Source organism: Phocoena sinus, chromosome 2 (assembly GCF_008692025.1).
Source record: "Phocoena sinus isolate mPhoSin1 chromosome 2, mPhoSin1.pri, whole genome shotgun sequence".
NCBI lineage: Eukaryota > Metazoa > Chordata > Mammalia > Artiodactyla > Phocoenidae > Phocoena > Phocoena sinus.
In genome coordinates this window covers 128,517,411-128,529,962 of record NC_045764.1, presented here as the reverse complement: position 1 = coordinate 128,529,962, position 12,552 = coordinate 128,517,411, and the positions used below count along the sequence as shown (strand labels likewise).

Genomic DNA, 12,552 nt, shown 5'->3' with positions numbered 1-12,552 from the left:
CAGTGGCCTGGTTTGCTTTTGACCCTGGCTCGGCGCACTCTGACATCATCTTCTCCAATGACAACCTGACTGTGACCTGCAGTAGCTACGATGACCGGGTGGTGCTGGGGAAGACTGGCTTCTCCAAGGGTGTCCATTACTGGGAGCTCACGGTGGATCGCTATGACAACCACCCAGACCCTGCCTTTGGCGTGGCTCGCAACAACGTGATGAAGGATGTGATGTTAGGAAAGGACGACAAAGCCTGGGCAATGTATGTGGACAACAACCGGAGCTGGTTCATGCACAACAACTCGCACACCAACAGGTACCCTGCAGCCCCCACCCCCCATGCAAGCCTTCTTCACGTTGGCTTCTGGTCGAGAACGAGAGCCCAAGTTCAGAGACCTGTTAAACAGACAACATGAAGGAAGACAGGCAGGCGATCTTTATGCAGTAGAAGTCCTACTGCTCTTGGCTGAGTCCATCTTGGAGTTTTATTTTATTTTATTTGCATAATGACAGAGACATGAGTACTTTCCTAGGTCCCTCATTGCTACGTTCCACCCAGGGCTGGAAACTAAGAATCCTCATGCATATGTATTATAGAAAAACATTCCAGGATTCTAAAATCCAGACTTACAACTTCCCAGAGAAGCACTGTTGGACAAGATACTTAGTTTTTCTGAACATCGGTTTCCAAATCCACCAATTAGGAAAATCATGTTTTTCCATGCATAGACGTTCCCATGATTACATGAATCATGCAAAAATGCCTCCCATCCACCTGAAAATAGAAGCCACTGTTCTTCTTATTATGATTATTATCAATGCCACTTCTCAGAATAGTAGCCATTCATTAAACGAAGTCGTATGGATGCCAATTTGGATAGTTTTGTACTTGAAGAACTCTCTTATTATTGTATGGACTCAGAGTACCCAGTTTGCTGGGGAAAGAGAACAAAGGTAAATAAAGGTTTTCCTTTAACACCAAAATATAGGCAAGTATAATTGAACCCATGCTATCATATTTTTTCTAGACCTCCTTTTTCATATGGTTGGCGTTTTCTTCCTCAAATGTATTTGTCACAAATTTCCTAGGTAGAGAAGTGTCTTTTATGGATCCTGGTCCACCTTATTCTCAAAGATTTCCCCAGGATACATTCTCATTGGTGTCTCTGGGAAAAAAACAAAAATACAGTTGTAGTCAGTTGGATCACAAGGAAAGTGAGTCAGGCAGTAGTAGGCAGTAGACTCCACTGTCTCAGCTTTTTCTGTATGCTCATCACTGCCCCTTTTCTAGCCAGTAGGACTCCTAGGTCCTTCAGTTCCTATCCCCTTGGTTAGTTTCTATACATCTGCCTTCAGTTGTGTATTATTCACCATCACTTGAAGTGAGCACACATGCCATTCCAGCCTGATATCAAATCCTACTAGATGTATATAAGCCATTGTCTTCAGTAATTCACATTTGGGGGGACCCTCTGTCACCAGGTTCCCTGATGCCATGTTCCACGCTTACTTTTCCCTTTTAGCTTCTTTATTTTGGAGTGAAGGAGTGAGTAATAACACAACTGCCACGCTATGCAGAGAAACACTTTCTTAAGGCAGAGCACATCTGCTTGCATGCAAACTGCATGTCACCAGTGCACTCACTGCTGAAGCTGTGAATTTCCAAGATGAAATTGATACCCCTGTGTTTTAACCGCTATGTGCAGAATGTGTTCTGCGTGCCAGGGGGAAAGAACAACACTCTAACATTTCTGTGCTCTGCTGAGATGAGGCTGAAGTTCAGTATTGCTAGCTCTCAAAGAGGAGGAAAAAGACAAATCTGATCATCCATGCTTAATGGCTTTTGTGAAACCATCAACGGAAGCGTAAGACACAATTCGTGGTCAAATGACAGTCACTCCACCTCCTACAGTATAATTAATTATTTCACCTTACAGAGAGGAGATTCCTCTTCTTCGGTGTTGGCGTTTTATGAAGAGCCTCCAACTTCTCCAAATTCAGCATGCCCCAAATTACCATCTTTCTGGAATGAGCTTTTCTATTTCATGGAGAGCAGAAGGGCCCAAATCCAATTTTTCATGCATGTGTTTTAGGTTCAGCTTAAGTGCTTCTTTGACTTTCAAATTAAATCATTTTGTGTTTAATGATGTTTAATTCACACCATATGTGCAAAGCGTGAGACCCAACTCTAGGCAGAGCTCTGATAGCCCAGAGGCTACTTTTTGCTCCTGGCCTTTGATGCTTTGTTTTCTACTAGACGACAGCCTGTAGAGACCCTGTGTGTGAAGGAGTTCGCTCTCAGCAACGGCAGAGCAGCGCGGTGAACCCATACATTCTCAACAGGGGAGTGAAAATTGGTTTTCCAGGGAGCGAGCAAAAGATCTTACTTCTTATATATATAAAGCACAGATATACGTACAGCCCATCAGCAGATACACAGTGTATCTGAGGTATTAAAATTGTAAGTGAGGAGGGGCGATTAGGGGGGAAAAGGCTCCTGGGGTGGGGATGAGGAACAATACTTTTAAACAAGTTAAAAAATACTGGTTTAACCATACAAAACGGGAAGCTTCCAGAATGATGACAGGCAAGTGAAACCCCATGTTTTCTCTTCCCACAGAACTGAGGGAGGGATCACAAAGGGGGCCACGATCGGGGTCCTCCTAGACTTAAATAGAAAAACCTTGACATTTTTTATCAACGACGAGCAGCAAGGTCCCATCGCGTTTGAGAACGTGGAAGGGCTGTTCTTCCCGGCAGTCAGCCTGAACAGGAACGTGCAGGTGAGCTGCAGACTCTGCTTCTGAGGCTGCCCGCGGGCAGCGAGCGAACTCAGCCCCTGCCCACCGAAGGCCCAGACCGAGACGCGGAGGAAGGGTGGGGGAGCGCCGGGTGGGATGGACGTGACAAGTGAGATGATTCCAGACCGGCGTGAGCCCGTCGGTTATATTTAGACACAATCTAGTGAACAGCAGATGGGAAACTGGGATTCTCTGCATGGCTGGCTAATGATTGTCCCTCTGAGCCCTAGATTCCTCTCTAGTAGAAAGGAAACTCTTGAATCAGCTGGCATGAAAACAAATGAAATGACTGATGCAAAGCGCCGTGAGTGCCAGAGAAGTGAAGGTGTGAGCCTGAAGTGCTAGCACGATGCTCAGAAATTTGGGGCGTTTTCTCTGCACTCTTATCAGTTCTGTCAGGCGCTTCGGGGACAGAAAACACACACTGATGATTTACTGTAAATAAAAACAACAAGTTCTTCTCATTCGTTCATTCAACAAATATCTATTGAGTGCCTTTAATATGTCAGGCACTATTGAAGTATTATGAGTATTGTTGTTTACCAGTGAAAACAAAACAAAAATCTTTCCCTCTTAGGGCTCACATTCTGGTTATAGGAGACAGACAGTGAATAATAAGCACAATTGCTATGTTAATTATATAGTATGTTAGAAGGCGATATCCAGTGGAGACAAGACCGAGGGAGGGCAGTGGCTGTCTTAAGCAGCGTCGTCAGCATAGGTGGACCTTATTGTAGTCACAGGTGAGCTGAGCCTTGAAGGGGGTGAGGGAGTGAGCTGTGTGGGGCTTTCCAGGCAGAGGGAACAGCCAGGACAAAGTTTCTAAGGCACGAGGGGCCTCACTTAAGCAAGGAAGGGCCAGGAGGTGGCAACTGGGGCAGATGAGGGGCAGTGGGAGAGAAGATCAGAGCCATGCGGGAGGGTGTGCCCTGCCAGCCTCTGCCGGGACGGGACCTTTCACTTCCGTCCTGAGCTAGAGCTCATCACCGACCGTGACCCTCATTCAGCAAATGGCTGCTTTACGATAGGATAGATAGGGCTTGAGAAGCAAAACACTGCTGATGATTTTTGCTCTATATAAAACCTCGTCTTGGGAGCTATTTTAAAAATCCGTTGTTGTTTATCAGTATGTGCAGTAGAAGTGATTGCAACCCAGTGACCTCTGCCCTTCTGTCTTGCTGCAACTAGATGGGTTTTTCTGGATGGCTGACATCTAATCAATCAGAGTGCAGCCTCTACATTGAACAAAAGAAAGCTATAGATTTCCCTAGAAGTGTGTCTTAGAAAACCCTCATTCAAAGTTTTCCACATTTTCAGCTGTTTCCCTTGCAAAGAATATTGTACTCGACGCTCTTTAGGGGTTTCTGAGTATCTTTAGAGAAAGACTCTTGGGCTGGGGAAGACAGGGACAAGACAAGAAGGGGAGAGATGACAGACAGCAGTGCATGAAATGTCTCTAGCCTGGTCCGTGCAGCTGAAGTATGAGGTGGGACAAAATTCAGTGAAATATTACATAAGTGCCCACGTTTCTTCATACCTGGCAATCATGTAGTCCATCCCTAAATGAAAGGCTTATCCTAACTGGAATAACCAGTGGACAAATAACAGGGGAAGGGTTGTCTGCGCATCTGCTTTCTGTCCATGGACATGGCAGTGATCACCACCGTGTGGCCAACAGGCTTTTCTACCTTCATATCCATGCCTGTGTCTTCAGTCATAGGAACACAATCTCCCCAGAATCCTTCGAAGAAGCAAGTGGCTGTGAACCATATTATCAAGTGTCTCCAAGAGTGGGGAGCCCAGCATGGTGGCCAGGTTCTTAGCACCGGCTGAACTCTACTAGAATTCTCTTTAATGCCTGCTAGAATAGATGTTACAGAAAACTGAACAGATCCCCTTTTGAGTGAGGAACACACCCGCTGTGCTCTGGGGAAGGGGTGCAGGGGGGGATCCTGCAGTGCCTTTGGGACTCACAGTCTCTTCCCGCAGGTCACGCTCCACACGGGGCTCCCAGTCCCCGACTGCTACTCCAGCAGAGCATCAATAGCCTAAAGATGTGCTGTGGAGGCGCCAGCTGCCTGTTCTTACCTCCACCCGAGAGCAACAGCAAGGAGCTCAGCCAGAGCTGGAGGGAGAGGGAGGAGGAGAGAGATGCTGGTCCTCGCACCCCGCAGCCCCCCTTTCCCTCCAGCCTCTCTACTGCTGTAAAGCCTGCTTTCTCTTCCATGTTCAGCAGTTCTAACCAACGGAAGACCTAGACAGCCCACCATGTCACTTTGTTTCCACAGCCAGATTTTGCTTTTAGTTACATTGTTTTTTTTATGTAGGTGAGTTATCTTTTCTTTCTCCTTTGATCATGTCATTGGTGACTTACTGACCTGGCACTGCCAAGAGAAAATTCTCCTGATAACTTTTTTCTTAAACTTTCTGTCAAGGAGGTAGGTAGTAGGGAGAGCTAAGGAAGAATTAGCTGAATTCGGAGCTTGCCGTTTAGAACGTTCTTGAGTATTCTTACCCTGCGACCTCTCGTGCACCGTTAGCTCTGCAAAGCTAGTCTTTTCAGCAGTGAAAAGTTTTACTATCCACTAAAGCACAAAGATATCAGTGACCCGACTACGCAAAGACGAAGGGGTAGAGGCTCACAGGACAGCTAGGTCATTAGGACATGCCAGAAACCCTGGTCACTGAATGAAATGGGAAGGTCACTAAATAGAGGCAGGACAGGGGACTTCATGATTTGGTTCATTCATTTAATACAAGTTTTTAATTGAAAACCGATTCTGGAGCAGGCACTCTTCTAGACAATGGAGACAGAGTGGTGAATACACAGGTGTGGTCTCTGCCCTCCCGGAGCTTATATGGTCCTAGGAGAACAAACCAAAAATAAAATTATTACAAATTGTTATTAGTCTTAGGAAGGAAATAAACAAGGGCTAAAGAGGCTCCTTGGCAAGATCTTTCAGATCCCCTAGAATGATGCTAAAAATCCATACATTCTGGCCATAGCACCAGAAACATACCAACTCAATGCCTTTTCAACTGTGCTATTTTAATTATGGTACTTGCTGCCATTCACCAGAGTCCTTTTTTGGTAGAAATGATGTCAGCATTCTTATTTGTTAATACTGCGATGATACTAAGCCTTAAAAATAAATGTGAAAAAAACATAATGACCAGAAGGAGGAAGACTCATTGTCCATAACGGAGGATCTTAAGTTGCAGTTCACAGCATTCACATTCTCAGGATTAATGTGCTTGTCTCCGTGTAGACTCACTATCTGTGCCTGTTACAAATGAACAATCCATCCTCTCTGCTGCCATTCACAACCCAACTTTCTGGAATTGTTCAAATGTTTGGGAGGAAATGAAATTGTAGGTCATTGCTATGATGGATAGCAGAATAATAAGCTTATTACTTCCGTGTCGAGATAGACTTATATAAGCTACCCTTCCGATCCTTTGGTTTGACATGAAGTTTTAGAAAATGTAGCACCTAGAAAGAGGTTCTGGTTAGTTGTCTAAATATTTGCCAGGGAGCCAAGAAATCCACCATAAAAAAAAAAAACAAAAACAAGAATAACAAAGGGAAGAGGTAGGATGGGAAAGCTAACAAATTAAAGTTTGGGCAAAAAGTAATATATGTAAATAGCTACTAATTTACTTTTGGGCTTACGTTATTTAGATTGTTTCTATCAGCTGTGGTGTTTTTCTAGTTAAGTGTACCTGATTTATTGAATGGGTGCTATCCTATTTGTGTCCACCTTGGTTTTTCTTGGCTACAGAAACATTCTGTTGCAGGCCAACACTAATTTGATATATGATTTATTCTTCAGTGAGACTCGATGGCTGGGCCGCGGTAGACTCATAGTTACTCTTGTTCCTTATTAAATTCATCCTGCTAATTAGATTTCTAGTGACCGGTAACACGTAGTTTACACAGAATTGCAGTTATAGATGCATACAGCTACTGTACTAGAACAGATGGATATTTCTGGTGTGCCAATAAATGATTTTTATGAGAGAACATCCTATGTGTCTTTAGAATTTCTTAGTTTTTGCCTTTTGGGGACGACAGTTCGCCTTTGTCAGAGCAAAGTGTCATGGGAAGGTCCCGCAGAGCTCGGGAAAACACCTGCACTTCATTCCATCTCCTCAGGAGCCTTGCACTGTCGCCTAGTGGTGCTGACCACCTGAATCTTAACTTAGTATGAAACATTAACAGTGAGATGCTGTTGAGGGTCTGCCTCCAAACACTGGGCACTTACCTTAACAAACCTGCTCCTAGAAGCTCCACAAACTTGTACTGCAAGATACAGTGTCACTGACTTTTTCTAACCTGGTTCCTTCACCACTTCTTGGAGTAGCTAAGCAATACGATTGTTTTAAAATAATTACAACAACTAGCCTTTTCAAATGAACAGCCTCGGTTTTATATTAAAAGGAAAACATGACCTAAAAGCATATCGAAAGCACGGGTTAAATCCATTTCACCTGCCTTCCCGAATCTAGGTTGTTTTAGGACCCGGCTCGTAGCCTAAACTATAAGGTGTTTGAGGGAGTGGTTTTCCAGGAACTTGGCATCAGCTGTGTCTAATTCCGGCTGAGCTGATTAAGACTGGATAGGATTACCAACCCCTCAACTGGGCATGCGTGAGTGTCCTCTCGGTGACCTTCTGAAGGCGCAGAGGCCTGTAATTAGTTACAGCTGGGCAGAAGGACACTTACCGCACCTTTTTCCAATCACCTTTCCCCATGCCCCCCACGCGCCCCACGAGCCCCATACCTCAGACCAACCTGCTTCCTTATGCAGTTATCCCATAAATACCCCAGCCCCTTGCCTTGGGTGGGAGGCGGGTTTGAGATTTGTTCCCTCCTGTTTGCTTTGCTGGAAACCTCAGCATCCCAGCGTTTTGGTACGCTGTGCCATGGGCAAAACAAACCCGGTTCAGGGCTTCCCTGGTGGTGCAGTGGTTAAGAATCCGCCTGCCAATGCAGGGGACATGGGTTCGAGCCCTGGTCCGGGAAGATCCCACATGCCACGGAGCAACTAAGCCCGTGCGCCACAACTACTGAGCCTGTGCTCTAGAGCCCACGTGCCACAACTACTGAAGCCCCGTGCCACAATTACTGAACCCCGTGCGCCTAGAGCCCGTGCTTCGCAACAAGAGAAGCCACCGCAACGAGAAGCCCGCGCACCGCAGCAGAGTAGTCCCTGCTTGACACAACTAGAGAAAGCCCACGTGCAGCAACAAAGATCCAACGCAGCCAAAAATAAATAATTAAATTAATTTTTTAAAAAACTTGGTTCGGTAACAATATGATCCAGGTTGTAACCTGAGTGGAACCTCAGGCAGTTGTTAGGAGCTGCTGCTCCGTGTCCGTCCAGGTTTCTGCACTCTTCTTTCCTCACCGCCTACCCTGATATTTTGTTCTTCTTTCTCTATTGGCCCCATCTTCTGGTTTCCTTCTCTTCTGTTTGCTACCTAATGGAACACTTTAGCCATGTTTTCCTCTTCCCGTGGTGTTGAGGTTAATAGAACTTCTGATCCCCCTCGAATTTCCTCATAGTAGTGACTAAGTGATTTGCAAGAAATCACCTTATTTTCTGGAAATGAGATCCTCTTTTTCTGCCTCTAACGTGTGCGTTCATCTTTTGCCCATCTATTCAACTCACTGATAAGAAAGGAGGGCTTGCCATTGAATCAGAATTTCTGGTTATGGAGCAAAGAAACTATAGTAATTAAAGAAGATCTTAGATCACACTACCTTATAAGTTTTATGAACATGCTAAAGATATCTGTGTATATTCTTCAACTATATGAGCCAGCTACTTCCACTGAGACTGGTGTTTAGGGAACCTTGGGTCTGACATAATACATCACACATAACTGAGGCTACTTAAATCGTGTCTTTTTCTGAAGAACCAGTTTTGGGGATACATACAGAATTGAGGGTATCAAATAGGAATGAACAGTTGGAAGCACCTAATTAAATACACAGAAACATCAGCCTGGTCATTTGGACTCATTATCAGCTCCACTCTGCCACAGCTGTGCTAGGGAAAGCTGCATGTACAGAATTAGATAAAACAGAATTAGATAGTGGCAGTGGTCGCATAACCCTGTAAATACATTAAAAATCACTGAATTGTACACTCTAAAGGGGTGAGAGGCCATGTTGGACATGACCAGGACTCTCCTTACAGCCTTTATCAAACTACTTAATAGTCTGTTCCTATTTCCCCAAACCTGTCCTCTGAAATAAAGCCTAAGGCAGAGAGGGAGCGGTATTGAGGACTGAGGCGCCGACCTCCTGGCTCTACCTTTTCTTCCTCTTCCCATATTCCCTCAGTCAGTGAAAGGGCTTTGGTTTGCTTCCTCTTCCTGTGTGTTGAAGACCGCCTCTACATTTCGTCCTTGGCCTTCCTATCATGGACTTTAACCCGCCCCTTTCCTGAGGGTCATAGTGGTGGAGAGAGTAGAAAACCTGACTACCATTAAGGAAGCAATTCAAAATAGGTCTTACATCCCCCCGGTGGGTATGAACCTTGCTCACATCTTTTTTCCTTCTCCCACCAGGTAGAAATAAACATTCACCATGATATCTAAAGGGACTAATATTTTGGTTTGTGTTCTCGCCCTTTTTCTCCCAATATTTTTTCCTAAAATTCTCTAAGCAATGAAGATAATAAATTATAATTCCACTAATAAGCATGGCTGAATGTTCAATCACCTGTTAAACTACAAAACGTGTTTTGCTGTATGGCCACGATTTTTAATGTGTATGATGAAGGAAACCGTAAAGCTAAAGAAACCACCTTGATGAGAGAAACTTCATGAAGGTATAAACCAGTGAGTCATTCTCCACCCTGGCTAAAGCTCTGTAATAAGAGCAATATGTCCAACTATGCATTTATATATGTTCTGCACAAAGAAAGGGGCACAAAGCAAAGCATGTAAAAGTGCTTTGTGCAATAGAGATGAAAGACATGTTAAATATAATTATTAAGTGACCTCTATCCTCTGCACTGTCAGAAAACATGAGAGTGGTCAGGTACAGCAGCTGAGGGCACAGCATCTGTTGGTGACCGTCTGAATTCTGGTCCTGGCTCCAAGGTGTGCCAGCTGCACGCCCTGGAGCAAGCAATGAAAACTCACCCACAGTTTCCACATCTCTAAAGTGGAGGTAAAAACAGAATTTTTTTGAGGGTTAAACCAAATAATAAATGTAAAACACTCCGAACTGTACCTAGCCCGTAATGAGTGTTATGAACTGTTAAGTATTATTCTTTTCTGTGCCATCTGTTGGTGATGTCAGTTCCATCCCTTCCCTAAGATACCAACTGAGTGTCAGTAATGATTCTTACCGTCATCTTCTTGGGTGACAATGCCTGTCTTTAGAACTTGACAAAAACTCTTTGTCAAATTCTTCCACAACAATTAACAGAAGAATGTAGGCAAGGAAATTCTGAGAAAAAGCAGTAAGTTGACTTATATGACACATTAAAATCTATTTCAAAGCCACAGTAATCAAAATGGTATTGTATTACTAAACTCAGCTATAACTCAGAAATAGATATTTCAATGAATGTTGAACACAGAATCACAAAGGAAGAAATGCAAATTATTCCAAAATGTTGAAAAGTATTATCTGAAATTTAGTTAACTATTTGGAAACTATATTTTTAATCATATCACATCTCAGATATTAAGATGTTAAACATGAAATATTTAAAACTTTAATAAACCAGAAGACAATGCAAATATTCATCTGATCTTTCTCAAGGAGGCTTAAGTCACTGTGGATTACTTTATGCAATAGGTTTATCAATTTTCTAAAACTCCTCTCCAACTTATATTTTACGTTTTAAACCCTCCTTTGTTATTCCTGCCTATACACCATAGCCATCTGTCTTCCTCTTTAATTAACTGGGCCCATCTTTATCCTGTCTAAACCCACTTTCTAGTACTATAGATTTATTGAACGTATTGATTTATTGTTATGCTGCCATTTAACAAACTACTTTTAAGGAAAGATGGAGTTATTAAATATGAACTACTCTACACTCCGTTTCTGGACTGTATTTTCAACCTAACAGTTAATGAGTTTCTAATGAGCAAGTCATATGAAGTAAATGAGGATCCTAATTGTTCTTCTGTAAAGGCTGATTTCCACATGTGATCTGTGAGAAGACTACTCCACTCAATATATTTTCCTAATTGCCTGGTGAACAGCGTGGCTGTCAGATGTGAAGAAATAAGTCTCCAGGCTTATCGGTTGGCAGGCTTAAAATGATGAGCAGGTGAAGGTTAATTGCAGCTTCTCAAGAGGTTGGTTTCATGCTTAGCAATAAATGGGCTTTGCAGAATATGCAAACTTTATCTAGGTGTAGTGATGCTCTCAGACCTGCTATGCCTGCAGAAAAAACAAATCTCAAATATCTATCAGAAAGAAATCAGTTAATCTTAGAAACTCCTGAAGGTCAGTCAAAACTCCATGCCACTATTAAATTCCCTGTCTTCAAGATTTCAACTAAGACCAAGAATTAAAACAGTGTAGTTATATATACTGTGTGTGTTAGTTGTCCATCATCCAAGTTGAGGGGACACTTTTCCTTGATGTTGAGAGAATCTGAGCATCTGCTCTCCATGGCTTGGGGAGAGAGAATCCCAGCGGATCAGGTGAAGCACTGAGAGCTAGTTCAAGGGCAATCAGGATGCCACATCAGGGACCCAAAGGGAACAAGAGAGAACAGGATACAGGGGCACACTCAGCAACAAGGAGATTCAGATGCATTTCACATGTGCATTTTTTTTACTAGAGGTCTCAAGTGTTAGGCTTCATCCTTAAGCCTCTTGTCGAGCCTTTGGCAATAACCATTGGAAACTCAATCACTGGGGCACATTCCTAGTAGAAACTTTCAAAGATACTATAAAGGACAACAGAGAAACATCGGTTCTTCCACCAAGTGGGTCTGACTCAATACGAGATTTTTCATGGTCTGAATCATCTCGGGGCTAGGCTAATAATAACATCACCATAATAATACCCTATTTTCTTATTTCTTGAATACAAGGGTGGTTTGTTTTTTTATTTTTGTTTTCCACACTTTAACATCTCTGCAATGAAGATACATCTCACACGTATCAAAAGAAATTCACCACTGGTAAAGTGGTGATTCTCAACCTTCGCCACGCATTGACGTCATCTGAAGGACTTTAAAAATACTGATACCAGGCTACTAATTTAATTGGCTTGAGATGCAGCCTGGGAATGTGGGCTTTTTTAAGTTCCCCAGGTGATTCTAACATGCAGCCAGGGTTGAGAATGAAGGGGTAAGGGATGAGGGGGTGGCATGCACTCAGAGACAGTTTTTATTGCCTGTACATTCGGGAAATTAATAAGATGTGGGGATGGGGAGACCATCAGTTCATCAGTCTGTTACTTCTGTGGAGTTATTTGCATTGATAACTTGTAAACTTAAATTCACATCATAATTTCCACTTAAAAGATCTTCTAAAAGATCCCACTACAAGGCATTCCCTGTAGTGTAGTTAGGGCTCCACACTTCCGCTGCAGAGGGCCCGAATTTGATCCCTGGTCAGGAAACTAAGATCCCTCAAGTCACGTGGAACGGACAAAAAACAAAAAAACTCACTACAATGTAGTATAGAAAAGAAAAAATATATTGTGTGTACACAAAATTCATCACATACTGGATAATGCAACTGAAGGCAATAAAAATAGCCAAAATTCTGAG

At 43.2% G+C, this 12,552-nt stretch overlaps 1 protein-coding gene across 4 annotated transcripts in view; it reads left to right on the top strand.

Moving 5' to 3' along the window:
- The window catches only part of TRIM9 (tripartite motif containing 9), a 112,616-nt gene extending 105,805 nt beyond the window's left edge, over positions 1 to 6,811 (top strand). For 2 of the 4 annotated variants that reach the window (XM_032623206.1, XM_032623204.1), the window contains 3 exons: positions 4 to 307; positions 2,612 to 2,774; positions 4,782 to 6,811. In XM_032623206.1, the coding sequence (XP_032479097.1) occupies positions 4 to 307; positions 2,612 to 2,774; positions 4,782 to 4,844 (530 nt within the window). In that variant the 3' untranslated portion in view covers positions 4,845 to 6,811. The remainder of the gene's footprint in view (positions 1 to 3; positions 308 to 2,611; positions 2,775 to 4,781) is intronic. The other 2 variants (XM_032623205.1, XM_032623203.1) reach the window with 2 other exon arrangements.
- Positions 6,812 to 12,552: the final 5,741 nt, after the last annotated feature.